General features: G+C 41.2%; 1 protein-coding gene across 1 annotated transcript in view; it reads right to left on the bottom strand.

The window, feature by feature from the left end:
• Nucleotides 1-20,242, bottom strand: part of dlc1 (DLC1 Rho GTPase activating protein) — a 76,884-nt gene that overhangs the window by 44,181 nt on the left and 12,461 nt on the right. The window contains exon 5 of the mRNA XM_061083762.1: nt 9,133-9,166. Within this exon, the coding sequence (XP_060939745.1) occupies nt 9,133-9,166 (34 nt within the window). The remainder of the gene's footprint in view (nt 1-9,132; nt 9,167-20,242) is intronic.

Genomic DNA, 20,242 nt, shown 5'->3' with positions numbered 1-20,242 from the left:
ACTTTTATCCACCAGCTCTGCATCTTGCTCAGGAAATCTGAGAACTGACATGCTTGTCGCACATTGTAACTTCATGTTCTAGAAGGAAACATGGACACATGCACACATTGACAACATTGGCAAACACACATGCACACACTGCCATTGCTATGGTCACTCACCTGCCAGTCGACCCTCTTGAGTGGTCTTGCTGAGCATGTCTAGGGCTTTGGAGGTAGAGGACCTGATGTGGTCATTGAAGGACCTCTGCAGCAGCAGCAGCCTCATAGAACGAGACATGCCGATGAGCATCAACTATAACGTCCCTACGTCAGACTCCTACCTTCTCCCCACAATTGTTCAATTGTTCTGCTTTTGTGCCTTGTCAATCTAACCTCTTCCCCCTGCTCATATGTTCAGCAATTGAATCACAATCCGACTAGTTTCTGCATCTATCCGCTTCTGTTCAGTCCCCTGCACTGCTCTGGTTCCTGCCTCCCTCTCTTCCTCGCTCTGTTCTGCTCCTGTCGAGAGCGTACACTCCCGTGTGCTGCAGCAAGCATCAGTGCGGTAACTGCTGGGACACATCCAGCCAGTGCTGCAATGCTCTCATATTCTATCCCCCCAGTGTATGTGTGCGTATGTGTGTGTATGTTAGTGTGAGTAAGTGCTTTCTGACACAAGCTCGAGTGCTCTCTGTGTGAATATCTGAGTGGTTCAAAGTCACGACTCACTTCTCTCCCCTGCAACCTTTTTTTCTTATTATCACATATTGTTTACGCTTCTCTTCTCTGTCACCTTCTTCAACTCATCCACTCTATTTACACCTGCCCTTGTCTGTCTAGACACAGAGAGCATCAGTGCCAGTTATATAACCCAGTGCTCAGACAGCCTCCTTGTTATGAAGCTCCACCTGTCCTTGTGCACTGGCAGCTAAAGATAAACTCACACAGGAGGACTGAAACTGAAAGACAGGAAATTAGGTGATAAAGGGTCCAGGATGAAACCTGATTAATTCAAACAGTTGCAAGAAAATAAAATGATTCCCAGAAATGGTTGAAAGTGAAGGTTTAGTGAAATTTCCCAAAAGGACATGGAGATAACAGCCATGAAGAAATTATTGAAACAATGACACGACTTTACTGTGAATATATTATGGTAGGAGGAGAATGTGCAATACACACAAAATACAAACCCAAGACAAACAAGTAGCCATTGAGAAATACTGTACTGGAAACCTTATGTAACAATGTTCACGCTTCAGATGGACAAAAACAACACAATGGAATCCATTACTTAGACTGCTGTTGATCGGATAATGCCGATTTAGCCCCTATTAAGCAAACACACAACTCTCTGGGGTCTGTGAAGAAGCTTAGCATAACTGCTACACTCACATCTATAGCTGATGTGACTTCTAAACTGTTCGTTTTTCAGAGGATAAAATAATTATTACCCCTGAAATTCCAAAAAGAAGAGTCCAAGATTACTAATACTCCTTCAAATACTATATCCTATCTGGCCATGAGCAGGACCAACACAATCTTTTCTGTTTGAAACATTTTAAATAGCATTACCTAACCCTGTGTTTGGTCACAAACAAACCCACTACACAACACCTGCTCAACGCCCAGCAGCACACAGACAAGTAAGCTACTACCTGGTGAACATAGTGGAGTGATACGCAGCTAAAGAGCCTGACATTTTTCTCAAGGGTTTGTGGAAAGCAATGACAGAGAATGCTGAGCAGCACCACCTCCAAATTAAATGCAGAGGAGGGGCCATTCAGACTGGCCAATTATAGCACAGTCAGAAATCCAACCTGCATCTGTTAAACCCTTTGCACCAAAGTGAACCGAGTGCTGGTGCTGGTGAAGAACTGGTTCAACCTTTTAAGAACCAGTTTGATTTTCCATGGGCTAGAACCACGACTGTCGACGTCTCGACGCCTCAACTGAATAAATGAACCCACGAAATGTTACTTATTATATTTTACAATATACTATATATATCCATTTATTCTTCATAGCTGCACATTGATTCGATTATTGAAAATTCTAGATGCAAATTATTTTATGTTTATGTTTGTGCATTGGTTACTCCTTGAGTGTGTGTCTTTATTTGTAGAGTGTAGTTGTGAGCAACATGTGCGATTCAGGTTTCCTTTAACACATTCCACACTAAGCTTACACTTTAGAAAAATCAGCCAAACGCGCTGATTGCTCCAGCAAGTGAAGGTAATGTACTCAACATTGGCTTATTGCAGCCTGCTGATAGGATTGTTCTTATCGTGGTCAATTGACTTTATGGTCTCCTAAAGTTTGCTGAGACTGATAAGGCTGGATTCCCGTGTCTTTGCTTGTTTTTCACAACCCTTTCGCCTGTGCCTGTGTGATTGTGGACTGACCTCTTTAACATTGTTGTAAAGGAGGATGCTGAAAAACAAACATCCTAGAAAAATATCACATTTTTACGATCCTACATCACCTGGTTGACTCGCATAACATCTGAGTCAAATTAGAAATCAAAACACGCACAAATCTAGACCAGTATTAGCATAACAACAACATATCAGTGTACTTTCCCTTTCTGTGTATCTGGTACAATATACCTGTGATAAGGGGGCTATACACAGACTGTAACCTGGATATGAGTGAAAATGTCATGAAAGGGGGATGAGGGGGGGTTTCGACGAAGGAAAAGAATGGATATCTCATACCTCAGGAAGGGAAGTCTTGCCAAATGGCCCCTCAGTCAAACAAGAGTAGAGGGTGCCAGTAGAGTGTACCTACATCTGATGGAGGTACCTGCCAACACACTGACCCAGATATGGAGACAGGGGAGGTGAAATATGAGGGCAGGGGGGTTTCTGGGAGGACTTCAAACAGTGTATATAAACAGTATGCAAGAGTCTATCATCAAAACGTCTGTGAAAAACAATGCACTGTACTCCATTCTTTACAGAACGGCCAGAAATGTGTCGGTATGTCGAAGCATGTATGTGTGGGCGTGTCCGAGTGGGACTGTAATTGTGTGGGAGTCTCTTTGAAGTGACCATCTGCTTGAAGTCTTCTTCGAAGTGCTGTCCCAATTCATAGGGAAGATTTCAACCATGAACCCCTGTAAATCCGTTTCAAGGGGAAAGATAACACTTGAAAACAAGGGTTAGGGAGAAGAGGTGAAATGGGTTTGGGCCTCTGTCTGCTATCAAACTTACACTCCTTCACGCTTACCGTCTGCCCTACTTTCATACAACTCCAATCTGACTACATGATACCTTCAGGCTCTTGTGTCTCTGCAGCAGTTAATCAAAGTGATAAAAACATTATGCTCGCAGCAAGCTATAAGACGGCCAGACGACTTAAATTATAGAAACACAAAATATCCCATGTATAGAATTACAAAACAGGCTATATCATAGTCTCCTCTGTGTTCTAGACGATCCCTCCCCCTAACCTCCAGACAAGGGGTGTAAACCAGCCACGGAGTGACAGAGCCTGCTGAGCCGGGGCTGATTCATTAGCCTGGGGACTGCTTAGGCAGCTCACACCATCAACACTGAAAGATTTACAGTCCCCTGGTTATGAATGGGAGTTCTTGATGGGTCATTTCAGACGAAGCCTGGGCTTGGTGCAGAAATAAACTTTGGTTAAAATTATAATCACGAGAGAAGAGATGGACCGCTACAGAAAAACACTGCATATTGACCTAGTTGCCTCCCTCTTCTTTCTTTTTTGGGAGGATCTGAGGCTTAAAGTAGCTGTATGCATTTGAAAAATCATAAAAAGTTATAAAACATCATAGATGAAAAACAAACCAATCTGCCGCAAAATAAAGCTAAAGTAAGAATAATGGTATAATTGTTCTTAAGCCTTTTGTCTTGGGTTAAGGGACTTTTGTTGTTGTTCAGCACATTGACTTCCTGTTGTAAATTCCCCTCCATGCAGAGGTTTCCTGTTCAGAGTACCACAACTAGAGAGATAGATTCTCAAAGACAGAGCTCTCAAAATTTACACTGAATGGGGTTTTAAGCTTTAACAAATAAATTAGTTAACCTACAGTTAAGAAATGTGTCTGAAAATTACACATTCTCTACTTTTAGAAAATATATACATTGAATTTAAGATCTTTCAAGACAAAGCCTGAATATACCTCAGTCCGTCTTAAAATACTAAAATAATTATCCAATAATTCTATAAAAAATATGAAAGTCTAATTATTTGCTTGCAAGAGGAGGGTGTAAATGTGTTCACCACTGATGTGGAAGATTGAAATATAAATGGAAGAGTACAGTATGTTAAGTGCCAGCCTCACACAGGAAGCAAGGGAGCGAGTGTGTCAAAAGGGAGGAGAGAGGAGAAGCTGTTCGGAGGGGAGGTGTTGAGGCTGGCATATACTGACGGGGGAGGCCAGGAATGTGACCTTGCACAAACACAACAACTCCATTTACTGTGTACAGGGGGGTGGCAAAAAAGGAAAGAATAAGGAAAACTAAAATTACTGTCTCTACCAAGTTACAGTTTACACCTGAAAAGAGTCACTGACATATGTAGGACCATACGGACGGAGAACCTGCCTGTCGTCTGTGCGGAGGCACAAAGCTTGACTCAGTTAAGGAGCAGGAACAATCATCAGAAAAACCAACATCAGTCATGGGCTACTATTGACTTTGCTCCACGCTCAGGAAGCTTCATTACTTCTGTCAATGTACTTTGTCAGATGAGAGCAAAGGGCTTCATTCACCAACTGTTCTTAAGAAGAGTTTTCCACTGAGCAGGACCTGAACCCGAACATGATTCAAAACATTTGATCTGAACCTGTCCTGGTATGCCCGGTGGGTCCCATTAGGGTCAGGTGGAGTATCCACTGATGCTCAGCTGAGGGTTCACCTGCAGTGTTGTATTTACAATGATGCACAGCTCCATCTCAGATAACTCTGTCTTTCTTCTGAGTTTAACAATATTTATTTTTACATCAATCTGAGATCAAACCATTTCTTTAATTGAATTATCCAACTTTTTCCTGCTACAACTTTCACTGAACGGGGCGTTTACCAATGCTGATTAGGAAAAATTGGCACGCGCTCTCAACATACAATACCATGGCATTAGTCAATATAGGAACACAGATGCAACAATTCTGCAGTTTAAGAGCGCGTCATGAAAACTCTTAAGAAGATATTGATGAATGAGGCCCATTGTCCGCGAAGGGAAACCAGCTGCAGGGTACAAACAAGAGGAAAGCAGCACAGGTCACACATGAGGAAAGACACTGGAGCAGAACGAAAGATGACTTATTTCACTGTGACTTTCTCCAAATTAATTGGAAACTTGTATGGAAATTTTGAAGCCTAGAGATATTGTGCGTTGGAGCCAAGCAGCCAGTCACAAGATCTGCAGAAAAACAGACTCGATCTGTGTGTGACGGTTTTTTATAAAAGGAATAGTTCAACATTTTAGGGAAAATGCATATTGACATGACACTGGTCTTGTTTCTGTTTGCTTACTATAAAACTATAACCAGCGGGTTATTAGCTGTAAGCATTAATACTGGATCTGTTCAAAGTCAAATGAAAAACAAACTGTCTGAAACTGCAATATGTCAATGTTTCACTAATTTCTAATTTCTGGTATGAACCCACCCTGAGGCCCATCAGGCTCTGGTTGGGTATCCAAACTCTAATGTGTATGTGTCTATCCTCGAAGTATGAAGTTATGCTAAATCCGTCTTCCTGATAGTATGTATTCATGATTTAAAATAGGCTATGGAAATTAGTTATCCTTATTATTAAAAAAATATTGAGAGTGGCGTTTTCACAGCAAGAAAATGAATAAGCAAATTAGCCTTATAGCCTTAGCCAAATGTTCAACACACACATACATATGTAAATATACACATATAAATTACCACTGGTCATGGAGAAAAGCACAATGGTCAGATAGATGGACCAACAAAGGGGAGTTTTCAAATTGCGTAACAATATGATGAGTAAAAATGGGATCTCCAGAGATCAGTGTCCAGGTCTAATATCACTTTGTGAATCATAATGGAAAATAAAAAACAGCTGCATTTAAAATTAACTTACCAGTACCAGTAATATGAATTTGTCACTGGAATTCCAAGAATTGAAGAATAGTGACTATAAGGGAAACTACGGAAAAAGAAGAAAGGGAAACTAAAAGGGAGCCAGACAGACAGACAGACAGAAATGATGAGACACGTTATTCTCAGGAAGTACTGCATAATGCCAGAGGGTCCCTCCCATACCGGACCCTACTGAGGGTGCTAAACCATTTCCTCTTCCCTCAGGTTTCCTTTCCTCCACCTACAACCATAGAAAGTGTCTTAGACCATGCGGCTACGAGTCTAGGGGAAAGGTCAGGCTTTAACTCTGTTGTTGGTTGGATGCCCATCATTGTGTTCTGTATATATATATTCCCAGTGGTTTATATTTAGATTAGGAACTCCCAGCATGGTGCCTCCAAGCACAGCTACGATGGAGAAAAAAAGGGTGGATCATTCTTAGGAGGATTTGTTGCTGTTGTGAATGCGTCTGAGCAGAAAACCTCCTGCTGTGTTGTGCATGTGTGGAAGGTAAACTCTGGGTAAACTCCAGACTCAATTCTCCGCACTTTACCCCCAGGTCACGGCTGAAAACGGCTTGAGAGACACTGTTACACTTTGAGTTGTCTACAATCCTCTGTTGAATAAAAATGTTGGATACAAGGTTGAAAAGTTGATTAGTTGAAGAAGGTTGTGCAAAACCAGTGCCAAGTGCTAACATGATCACATTTGTACTCACAAGGTCAACAAGAACGGTTCATATTATAGCCCAATGCTTTGTGGTCTAGTTTCCATAATTCAATCAGGCTGCACAAAATTTTTCAAAATCAAGAGCCATTAATTATTTCCTGGGAAAACTGTGAAAGAATCATAAATGCCATAACTCACAATGTTAAAGAAAGTTAGAAAAAGTTCCTGGATCCGCCCCCCTAATCTCAGTTGTTTTTGGATATCCTGCTTTAAAACAGACAAACAAAAAAAGAAACAAGGGTGGCAGCAGTAATGAGGACTACTGTAGCTTATGTATATGAAATGTAAATGTCATAATAGAGAAAGAACGTTTTTTTTGAATTTCTCATATTACATCAATGCTGCAGATAGGGTTTTCCCTTAAATGTATTAATTGGGATGGCTGTTGCATGAAAATGAAGGTAATCAGTGGCTAGACGGTATTAAAAGTGATTTGTTTTATTCATTCTTTACCCTTTTAGTACATCTTGAGTTTTATTTGAGTGATATAACATCACAACTTACATCACATCACATGTGTCATCTCCTAGACCATTCAGTGATAAGGACATTCATGAAAACGTGATGCATGACGTCCTTATCATCTTCAAATGGTATGTTGTTCTTTCATGCCATCCCAGTGCATTAGCCATGTGAAGATCAGGCTTTAACCAGCGTCACAGGAGACTCATAAACAACGCATCTTAACGGCAGGTTGTCAGTAGTAATTCTGCAGCATATAGACACATCCTCTTTGTGCACAGGAAAGCCGTGACACTGGCCGCTCACAAGGTGCAGCCGGCGCCGCGGGGAGGCCATCAACTGTGCCATTACAGAGCGCGGGCTGTGGAAACTTTGTGTTGATCACTGGTGTGCTTCTGTTTGTCACAGAGATAGTAAAAATGAGCCCTCAATGAGCTGTCTTTCATTGGGGGGGCAGCGGGAGCCTTCGGGGCACGGTGTGTGATGTAACACTGTCACAAATGTGTCATTCCCAAGGGCTTGGTGGAGATACAGAGGGGGCTTTGAAGTGTCACAATGAACACTGGGCTTTGTGCTCCATCAAGTCCCCCCAAAACTCCTATCTTAACCCCACCCCCCTTCCAGAGTCATGGGTTCCATCACACAGACCCAGAGATGGAGGTTACATAACTTGCCTACAGCAAGTAAACCAGATTTAAATGAAGAAAAATTACCAAGAATGTTCCTTTAGAAGCTGGCACTGAGCATTTTTGCAAGTTTTTTGGCTCCTTGTAAAAAAAAAAGTTTTAAAGTGGGCCTTTCGCCAAAAGGTAGGGCTGACACACACACATACACACAAGCAAACATACTGACAGCTCCTGCACATTTCCCATGAAAGGTTTACAGCAAGTGGCGGTAATTAGAAGGAGAGACAGAGTGAGAGTGAGTAAGGACTCCCAGCAGGCTCTGGGACAGTGGGGGTCAATATGAAAGCCTCGTCCCCACGTCAAGCCACCTCTCTGGTATTGTTTACCAGCGGACTGACGACACAGGGGGGTGTTTAATGAACACTGCTCCCCTGCCGGCTGTCTGAAAGTGGGTCTGTCCATCTGTAGTTTCCTGATGACCCCGTGCACTGCTGGCAGACAGCTGACGGAGAGGTCAGAGCCAGAATGGAGGTACGAGTCACTACAGATTGAGTTTGTTGTTTTTTTCAGAGTCGAATAATAATAAAGCTTGCCAAGAAGATGACAGGAAGCAATAACATAACAAGTCAGTACTGAAAAGGTTGTGGCATCAGGAGGAAGTAATTATAACTGGGAACTCTGGGCCGAGCTGACAAGTACTAATAAAATCAGGTCACAAAAATGCTTGTGCCTGAGGGTGTGTGTAGGGATAGAGTTGCATATTTGGGGTATTTATCTGTTTATTCTACAGCTATTCTATCGCTGTTTATGTTTGATCACCGCAGTAATGTATGAAGTTGAGTAGGAAGTGAGAGAAAAGGCAAATAAACAAGCGTCCATTTTTTTTTTGCGCTTGAAATTCAGTCTAGCTCTTATCTAGGAGAGGCAACAGACTTGATGGTTGAGTAGATGCGTCGAGGATCTTATCTCGACTGGCATCGAGTGTCTCATCGAAGTGGAGTCTGTCTCCCTCCTCCTCCTCTTCTACTCCTTCCTGTCTTGCCCCATGTTGTGAACACCAGACAGGGCTATCAATCAGATATTGTGTTGCAGAACCACTTCACATTACAGCAGACAACGGACACACCCGATCAACTGCAGACAAACGCTTTAGCTATCACTTTGACCATCAACATCCTCATCTATCCAGCCACGATCTGTTACTGAACGGAGCATGTGAGACTGAAAAGGAAAAAATAGAGTCAAGACTCACCATCTTTTTCTTTCTCAGGAATGGCAGAGGTGCTCTGGGAAAGAGAGGAGAAACAAAGAGATACATTTGTTATAATGCATTTTCAAGATATTTAATGCCATTCAACTAGTCAAATTCAAAAGTGCTTCTTAACAAATGTTAACTTCCCTATAAACATACCAACATTAACCAGAGAGTTTCTGTGATGAAGTGTAACCAAGGAAAAACCGAAGCACCAAATAACAGAATGTATCCAGTGTCACGATGTTGTTGGAGCTACATATTTAAACCCTTTGCGTGTTCTCTGTCATTTCTCCTGCATTCTCTGATTTATGGTTCAGAATGTGCACAAGAAAAAAAAAGAGAATAAAGCAGGGTCTTTGTGTGTCCTGTTCAGTCGGCCTGTGTGTGTGACTACAGTGATCCTCGCATGTCATTGCACACAAAGATGCGTTTGTGCACAGTGATCAACAACATCACCACAATCTGTTCGGGCCTTTAAACAACACTGGGCTTAATTAGAGCCAGTATAGACATTTAGGGGCCGATGCTTATACTGATAATAAGGTTTCAAACATTACTGATACCAATATATAGTAAAGCAATTGAAATGATTACTAAGATGTTCTAATCAAAACCATGTGACAAAGAAATGGAATTTTGGCTTGATATTTTTCACTTGATCCATAGTTCAGGAATAACTATAAATATAAGGAAAACACAAATACAACCAAATGTGTAGAAGTTGAATCAAGAAAAAACATTTTTACATAACCTGTAAACATAAATGCACAAATCTTCTGCATCATTTATTCATAATGCTCATAAATAAAGAATTACCGATACTGATATGTTGTTGCAATTGTATCTGCCAACCGATAAATCAGCCATGCTTTAGTTTTAAATTGAGGAAAATAAAGTGCACAGCTACAACACCAATAAGACAATCAGACACACACGCATGCCTGCACTAAGAATGTTATTGCTAAGACAGCATATGAATAGTTTTCTGATGATTATTAGAAAACGTCACACCAGATAATAATCTCACCACAGACTTCTGAACAAATATCACATCACTCTCCTCTGATTCATTGTTGGTGTAGCCCATGTGTAGGTAGTCTGGAAATCCCGATAAAATCACACATTCTGTAGCTATAATAGATTCTCATCGTTCTGCTCACGTAATATTTCCTTCTTTGGCTTTGTTGTGGGTTTTAGATAAATATGACTGCGTCAACTCAGGCTTTCCTTAAAGAATAGAGCTGTGTGTGGGTATGTGTGTGTGCGCTTGTGTGTGGGCAGCAGTCAGTTGGAATGCAGAGGTCTCTCTTGCCTCTGACTTTTGACCTCAGGTTCCTCGGCTGACCTCTATACTCTGACCTGTTTTAATCCACACTCCCCTGGAACAGATCAGCCGGAGCGGGAGGGACATGGTACCTTCACAATACAGTTTATCTACTTAGTGCACATTGTGCTTAGTGTGGCTCAAATTGTAAATATCAACTTTTCCTTAATACTTTATACCAGCTTTATTTTGGAGTCCTTTAGCTGTATGGTGCTGTGTTTAATTTAAAGCCAGTTTACCCATTGACAGCTACTTAAACAGCAGTTTCAGCACAATAATAAGCATTTTGAATAGCATCATGGAATAATCATTTAACCTTTTTTTATTTGTCAAGTGTTAGATAATATAAATATCATTCTAAAATTATAAATGGTAATACAAGGCTACATCCTTGGAACACAAGAAACACAGGGCAACCTGGCTCTGTGCAAAAATAAAATCTGCTGTCATGTTTCTTTAATTAGTTCGGAGGGTTATGTGCCGCATTATTTTCTGTGTCTGAGAAGATCCTTAAGTCCCTTACAAGCTTTAGTTCTTTTTTTTATGCACTGGTCACCATTTTGAACCTGTACTTGGGCCAGGTTGTAGTTTGTACAGCATGTTGTCTGAGCAACTCAGATATCAGAATTGTTTATAAACTGTCCTGAACGTCCACAAAGGACGAAAGCTGGCCTAAATGGGGATAACCCCTCTAGTTTCTCAACAGTCTCCTAAGGAACACATTCATTGTGTTGGGCTCAGCTGTGTAACACATTTTAAAAGAGCATTTTTGCACTTTCAATTTAGCAAAGTTACAGAAAATATATTGTTATATCTTATAAGTTTATATTAAAGAAGCTCTAAAAATGATTTACCTGACACAAAATAACAAAACAGAAAAAAACCTTGATCAACACATTTCATTGTATTTCCTCAACAAACTTGCTTTAATTGTTGTTTTTAAATATGTTTGTTCTACATTCATTGGTTTCTTTGTTGGGATTATTCCATAAACTGATTCCTTTCACTGTAATGAAACGTTCCTCTGATTTAGCATCATGACTAAAATCAGTTTTACCCAAAAAGTGAAAACTTTTCTGTTCACCTTTGCATCGGAACATGATTTTGACAGCTAGTAATCCTCCAATGTGTTATAAACACACTACTGTGGCATTTCTTAATGACTCCCTAATAGTCCAATGGGACCACACACTAAATTTAACAAATCTGATTAACGCAAACTTCTGCATGGCCTCGAATTTTGATTAATTTTCTGTGGATGAGAACCGAGAGAGAATTTAAGATAAGAGCATGATTAGTATTTATTTTGACTACAGACTACAGAACATGCAAGAATCGAACATGACAAAGAAGAAGAATGAATAACTTTGCTATAATTAGTGTCACGGCTTCTTTTGCTTTTTGAAAGTCAATGGAGTTCTATATTTTATGATGAACCACTGCAGATGTGACACCGTCTGCTGAGAGTGAACACAATGCCTGCTCTCATAGGTGAGCTTGTTTTTGTTAACGTGTTGGCTGATTCACGCTGGATTAAGTGTTGTCTTGGTCTCCATCTGCCTTACTCAGACTTTTTGGAAGCCAGCGGGGGAGCAATCTGCGAATACGTTATCTGAGAGTCCAGCGATTATTCTGCGGTGTTCTTTTTGTCTGTGTGCATATATGTGTTTGAACGTGTCTCTGTGGTTATGCATGTGGTTCTACATGATGTGAGGGCAAAACCAGTATTAATCACTTCATGGGTCACGTTTCAGACCCATAGTGGGTGAAATTCCCTCTGTGGACAAATTGCTAAACAATTTATTGCTGATTAATGACCAAAAAGAAGACACAGGGAAGAAACCACAGCCTCCCACTCAGTCCACTGACTCTAAATCATCGGCACAAACAGAACAACAACAGTGAGGTGAAATCAGAGAGAGATTTATATTCGGTGTTGGTTCAGCTGTTGGACTCAACTTTTTTCAGTCGTACCAGTGAGTTATGTGCACAAAACACTGAGTGGTGTGAGACTCAGCTAAGACAACAGTGATAAACACTTGCTGTTTTGCTTTTATAATCAGTTGAATATAAAACATGGCCAACAAGCAAGATATGAGGTATTTTATCAACTTTCTCCCACAGTGCACATTAAACGTACAATGTGTAACTTGGGCTGATAGCGGTCTCTCAAACAACACAATAACAGTGAAGCAGCACGTGATTATGGGATATTGTTGATGAAAATCTATCAGATGTGACTCAGGTGCAAATCATGTTCATGTATCAGGTAATTGTATTAAATACAGTATTTAAGTGTTATTCACGTTACAAGCAAACAACGAATAAGCCTGATCATCTATAAGTGACAAACACAACCAACCTGTATCGTTGTTTTCAAGGCCAAAATACTGGAGGACACTAAGGCGCACAACTGAGGTTGTGTCCCTAACATCCGCTGGTGGCCGCTAACACCTGCTAACATCTAATGATAGTTAACTTATATTGTGCAAAAGACCTTCAAACGTAAAAGAGATAATCACCATCTTGTCCTACATTCTAAAATATCCTGATCCGGACTGAAATTGGGGGAATACTCTGGGTCTGAACATTGTTTGAAAACATTTTGGATAAAGTATATATATGTCTAGTAATTTTTCGAAATTTTAATTAAAGATTGTTACATATTATATATTTAAAAGACTTGGGTTTTAAGCATTGTTATTGTAAACAAATCATAAAGGACATAGAAACAATTAATGGATCTCGTTGACAAGTACAGATTATATTCCTGAGCTTATTTCTGTCCAATGCTGTTGTTGTTCCTTTAGTTTCCTTTGGTTAATACCATATACACAGCCTGTTGTATTATATTCAATAACTCACCAGACATATTTTTACTCACAGGTGAAAATAACCCCTGAACAAATGCACAATTTACTCCCACTGAGCAACATTTGTTTTTCCCTGGTTTCTCTCCAGGAGTGAGTGGTTGGGACGGCTGCTTGCCAAAAGCTTCAGCCATGGCTGGGTTTACACGACAAAAGGTTATAATGTGCCTTCTGGGCAGCTAGTCAGGTCAGACTGGACACTACAGTGATTTGCTATCGGGCCATCTGGGGATAGCTGGGTAGAAGGCTAACTTCTGTAGAAGCAAGCAAATTACAGAAATGGAAGCAATGACAAAGCCCACATTGGCTCAGTTTTCAGCTACTGTGGACAGCTCTTAGCAAGTAAAGGCAACATTTCCGCTAGATTGGTTGACTAACTACCTAGAGAGCCCAGCTGTTTTAGTGAATTACTCAGCCTATTAAAATGATTTAAAAACAAATCTTTATGTGACTAATTTTTAAAGATTTACAAATGGGTGTGGGGCTGAGAGCCAAACGAAGATTAGGAAAAGTATTACGATTTTTAATAGGATTAATCCAAAACATGAAAATAGACAAGGACACCAGCCTCATTATTTAATTGTGCTGTGATACATTAAAACATGGCATCACATGAAGGTTCCTTGCTTCATTCTGAACTACAGAGGTGTTTAAAAAAAGGAAAACCTTAAAATAACTTTCGGTATTTACTTGCAGAAAGAATGGCCTTGAATAATGGAGTCAGTATGGGAGGTCTGTGGGGCTCCTCTGCTCAGCACCAACAAGACATTTCAGGTCGCCCTTCCTATTGTGTAAACACCACACCACAGGTTCCTGTCAGTGACCCATGAAGTCACTTACACAGTGCAAGTCTCACCTTCACACAATGCGGTGTTTTCCTTCATAATAGCAAGTACAGTTGAATAAATGCGGGTGAGAGACCACAGAGCCGGACAAGAATGTGAATGAATGGGTACCAGTAAGTACCAGTGTTTTCATAGCACCATGACCACATATTTTCTCGATGTTTGCCTGTGCTCCCCCTTGCATGCCACAGTGCAGGTTGTCCCAGTGTGGGGTTGTCTGGCCGTGTCAGGTGTCCACTGGAGAGCTGTAAGCTGCAGAGCACACAAGCGTCAGCTGCCTCATTTACTGCCACTAATTTACTGGAAGTGGCTTGTGTGGGGGCACAGGGGGTATGGTATGTGTTTACTTTACACGTGTGTATGTGTGTGTGTGTGTGTGTGTGTGTGTGTTTACTTTACACGTGTGTACGTGTGTACGTGTGTGTGTGTGTGTGTGTGTGTGTGTGTGTGTGTGTGTGTGTGTGTGTGTGTGTGCCTACAAGCATGTGCGCCTGCCTGATTAACCACTGCAGGGTCATTATTGTGGCCAGAAGCTTAGTAAAGTCAGTTTTCCAACAAATCATTTCAGTTTAGTGAAATTTTTATTGTTACCAGAGTTAGTTGTCTGGTGAGAAATAGTTATTTCTGGGTGAAAATACTGCAGCTTACTAAAGCATATGGTGTTTTTTAACAAAGGACAATAATGACAGAACCTGGTAATTCAGTTCCCTTATTGGGATTACTGATTAGTGTTAAATAAACAAGTAGGGCCTGGGTATCTTTTTAAAGATTTACTACATCTGTCAAAATGGGCAACCGATTTCCTGCAATACAGTTTTTAGTATGTTATTTTTTACTGTTATTAGTTATTTCTAATACTTTTTATCGACTATAAATGTCTTAGTTCTGTCTCTTCCCTCGTTTCCTTGTAATTGCTACCTCTGCCAAAGAAGTTTTGTTTACACCCCGGTCCAAAAATCACTGGACAGATTACCAGGAAACTTGGAGAAAGGGCGAAGTTTGGGTCAGAGAAGAACTTTTGTTATGGATCTGGATCAGGAGTCGGATCCATGGATTTTTTTTCACTTACTTTAACAATGACAGATGAAGCATTTTTTTATATTTCCCCAAAAAAATCAGTACAATCTGGTGCATCTTAATTTAATTTAAGGGACGTAAGTTCTCTACTGAGTGCTAAAGCCATCTCTGTCTGACACCATCAAATACAGAGTAATTCCAGCTCCTCATTATTGATATATAGAGCGTAAACTGAGGGTAAGATCAAGACCAAGACCATGTTGTTTACATAGTCATCCTCTCAACACACGGAAATATTCATCAATTCGTAGACATAATTTTGCCCCAAAATCAGTTCAACATATTTGGTATCTGTGGATATTTTAGCTGGACAACCCACTAGTAGCCTACTGTTTTAATTTAGGAACTATTTGAGCATTTGGTCCAACTATGGATGTATTTGAACATTTTTGGGCAGTGAAACATTGACTCAGTAACAAATGACAGTTTGTTTTTTTACTAATGGACCCTGCTTGCATGTGGCTGTTTGCACAAGCTTTTCTGTGTGAGTGAATTAGTAAGAGATGTTAAGCAAGCCATTGGCATGTAGCTCTTGCACAACAAACCTGAGAAGTCCACCATGCGTCCCTCATCCCCACTACCACTCTCTCAGAGTCAGCCCCCCCTCCTGCACTGCAGCTGCACTATGTGAGTGTGTGACCACCCATGGTCTATGCTGGCCAAGGATTAGGGGGCTCAGACTAACCCAAACCTTTTTCTCCACCACTTAACGCAAATGGCTAAATTGGTGCAGATGGCTTATGGTCAGGTAAGGTGCCGGCTCCAGCGCTAGTAGGGAAGGTAACTGTGTGTGATGGAGGGGAGACAGACAGTGTGAGTGTTTGTGAGTGCACGCGGCCGCCTGTCCAAGACCTTTGGAGATGTTATCTGGAGCACATTTCTGTTCTTTGACTGGCATGAATGTGCTCTTTCTGCCCTGCACTTATAAAGGAATTTATTCTCCATGCTCCATCGACCCCTGGGCGCACGTGTGCAGGGAAACGTGGGAAACAATTTCATTTTTAGCCTTCTCCTTGAGTGTAACCCCCGCTTCCCCTCATATGTTCTCCCCCGCATCCCCCCTCCCCTCATTTTAATAGTTTCCATATGTCACACTTGGAGTGTGTCAACAGGAAGTGATGTGAGGACTTGGTGTAATGATGCGTTGGAACATTTCCTGCAGAGGCGGTACATTAGTGTCCAGATGTGGGATTTAAAAAGCTATTCGAAAAGATAACAGCTGAACAACTCAGAACAAAACTTGGTGACACATTGAAAACGTCTCAGAAAGACCCACAGACACTTGTATAACACTTAATGCTAAGGTGAGTGGGTAGGTATTTGGTCTTTGATTTTGTTAGGAAGTTAATGATTCATCCACACACACGGTTCACTCTCTCAGACACAAACCTGTATGCATTCACCGCTAGTTGTGGCCTTGTTCTCTCCTTCGGCCTTGAGCCGTGACTTATGCTCTGTTTGGAGTGATGTTGACTGAAAGAGAGTGAGAAAAGTGGATATGCACACACCGAGACAGAAATACACACATCTGCCTTTGTTTACACGAGTGAGTCAAAGCAACAGGCTTCTGGTTTCAGGCAGTGTCTTGTGGGATTTAGTGCTGGGCCCCTGGAGCATAAACTATGAACTGTCGACTGGACCTTGGAATCCATCAGCAGACGAGACAGTAACTCTTAACTTGTCTGACCATAAGGCTTCTTTCCAAATGGCAGACTAAATGCTCACCAAACTCCACTTCTTAGGTCTTTCTTACAAGTGAACAGTCCTGATACTTAATAGTTTGTATCTAGAAACCACGAGCCTCTATAAACCCAGTCCGGTACAGTTTTAAAAAGGAATTTTCCTACTTGTTAGTAGTGTTGGTTTGGTAATCTGTGCTCAAAGCCAAAAGGGATCCTCATATAAATAAATTAGGCAATCTGCAAACTTTCATGAAGGTGCCAGCATCTGGAGGTAACACTTATAATCTACACTCACACCTCACACATGCACCACAAGAGTGAGAATACCTGCAGCGAAATCTAATGTTAAAGATCAAAGTAATAGCTCTAACACCGGTGCTGTCATGAATATATCATCCTGTGGGAAATGTTCCCCACTGTGGCTTCCGGACTTGTTAGAAACATGACTCATCCCAATTTAACATTTTGTTTTGATAGTTCTAAATGTGCAGTACTTTGGTCAATCAATGACAAACCAATTACAGTAAGTCCCAGCAGACTGGTAAATTTAGCAAACAAGATAATAAAGTGTCAAACACGTGGTGTTTGTTGTTTTCATTTAGCATCAAAAGAAGAGGAAAATAACAGCAGAGGCACTGTCTCCTCTTTCTGTTTTCTTTGTACACAAACATAATAAGAAAGAAAAACATTAAACATCCTGATCTACTCATCAATACTTTATCCATTAAAGGCCAGGTTTTTCTTCATAAGGTCATCAAATACCTCCACAAGTGGCTTATTAATCATATGAAAGAAGTGAGAGAGAGTTTGACGTTTGGAAACAAATGACGAAAATACAGGAGGCTGTTTTATTCCCATTATTCTGCTGCCCACTTATTACACTTTAAGAAAATATGTTGCCTGTCCGCTCACTAGTTCAAATTTAAGTTAAAAGGGATAAGCACTAGGATCTCGACTGCATCAACAATGCCAGCCCAATAGGCGATGCCATTTTTGGTAGAGAGCAGAGGGATTAGACTGTCCTCTGCAGCAGTTCTGTGGCAGACATCAGGCTTGTTGACAGAAGGACCAGTGGGGGAACCAAGGCTGGGTCATATTTTGAATTTATGTTGCGCCCTTCAAGAGAAGCCGGGACGCTTTACATGTGTCAGTAGGGACAACAAGAAAAAAGATATGCTGAGGAATGCAAAGTCTTGACTATCTACTTTAGTGGGTATTGTTTTGCCTTAACCACAAATTCTATTTTTATCCTTCCTTATAAATTCAAACTGAGGGCAAATAATATTTATTGGCAAAGACACAAAGAGGTGTGTCTTGGCTGAGGAAATATAACTTCAAACATGGATGCAAACACATTCAAAACAAAAATGTGAACACATGCTCAAGCCCAATGTTCCAATTAAAACCCTGAACCCACAAGCCTCAATGTCTAAATCGCACCTGGTTTTTCAATGCATTCCTGTGTACATGTTTCAGCATCTGTGAATCTATGTGCGTGTGCGTTTCTGAGAGTGCATTCAGTTTGTTTGTTCATTCTGAGATTTATGGCGCTTCATTATCAGCGGGCTGCAGGGGTGTTTCCAGATGTCTGTATTTTCCAGTCATCCCCTAAGATTTACTGTCAACAAGGAGCGTCATCCTGCAACTATTCCCCCCGATGTGTGTCGTCTCCTTTACGTAATAGTTGTGTGTTTTACTTCATTGACTCAGAGGTTGTCTTCCACTACCAACCAGTACTCATCAGTTACAAACATGTTGGATTGATATTGTCAAGCTGAATGAAAAAGTGTGATGTGTTAAACTGCAAAAGCACCAAAAACCATATGTGAGTCACTAAATCACAAGGGTGATAAAGTTGATGTATTTTCGGCGGCGTGCCACAGAATGTCATAAAAACAAACAGGCTGCCATTGAGCACAGGCTGTCTGAAGAATGTATTCATTCAACATCAGATGCTAAAACAAAAAAAGTATGCACTATGCAACATCAGTCAGGCTGATACATGTGGACGATGTCAACTAATTCCATGATAGCATGTGTGCTTTGCTTTTCGATTTGGTTTTCTTGAGATATATTTTTACTCAACATATCCTCTCTCTCCTGTTCCTGGAGTGCTTCATGCTAAGACTGTAGCCTTGAATCGACAGGAAAAACAAGATTTCCTTGTGGGGGTGGAGGAGAGGTTCACCCTCCACATCCTGTTCCAAACACAAGTCTTTTCTTTTTTTCTCCTCACCCTCTTTTTTATAAATCACAGCGGGCCGGTGTTTGTCTCCGTGTTACAGCTGTGCTCAGCAGGCGAGTGACCTTGGGGACAATGACACCACACAAAGCAGCCAGCGTGGCCGTGACCAGAGCCACTACTGGCACCCCATGTCAGACGGAATGGGGGCTGGTTTCATTGCTCTCTGACTCATTGTGGCCGACTACAATCTTTAAGCCAAATATGTTGTTGGGACGTATTTGTAGGCAAACTTAATTACATATACTGCACATGGTGTTGACTATTGTCCAGTGATGGGAAATAGAGAGTGGGAGCAAATGGAGAAAGCAAAAAAAAAAGGCAGTGAAAGTAGCAAAAATATTGTGTCTTCTGTCTAAGTGGGACATTGAGAAGGTGTGGTTTGGATAGAGGATGTTTGGGGACTGTGAGGCTGCCAAAGCGGAAGACAGAGGAAGACCAGAGCAGAGATCTGCTAGTGACCTTAGCACGCAAACCACATCGCTTCTATTGTCCAGCTAAGCATAGACAGATAAAGAGCTATGCACATACATAACCAAGTGACAGCAAGTCCTCTTTCTGTACTTTTAAAAACTAAAAATATCTCTCAATCAATCATCGCCAGATAATTCCCTTGATTCCTGACATGGAAAATTGAGAGATGTATTTTCTGAAATCTGTGTCAAACAGCAGCATAACCACTGAAGGAGATGACAGGAGTTGTGTTTGGAGTGCTGTTGCCCTGGAGACAGAATACAGATCCAAACACAGGGTTAAAGGTTGCCCTGTTGTGGAATGTTTACCAAAGACGGAGGGGATAAGGGCAGCACCCTCCATGTCTCCATATGCAATGCCCCTATGCTAAATATAACAGACCGCCGTGCTCTGCGGCGGGTCCAGCACCTGAGGCCTCAAGGGGATTCTGAGTCTATGTCCTGCTGGTGGGAACACTAAGCACTGAAGGTGACTGATATGTTGTTTCCGACTGTAACATTCAGAGGAAGGTGGTCAGGGGTCAGCAGCCTCCACCCACCTCTGCGGCTTGGCACATCCTCTGCAGCCACAAAGCCCTAAGAATAGAGCCGCAT

The sequence above is a fragment of the Limanda limanda genome, chromosome 2 (assembly GCF_963576545.1).
Source record: "Limanda limanda chromosome 2, fLimLim1.1, whole genome shotgun sequence".
NCBI lineage: Eukaryota > Metazoa > Chordata > Actinopteri > Pleuronectiformes > Pleuronectidae > Limanda > Limanda limanda.
Note: the sequence above shows the minus strand (reverse complement) of the source record. Positions and strands in the feature narration are given on the sequence as shown.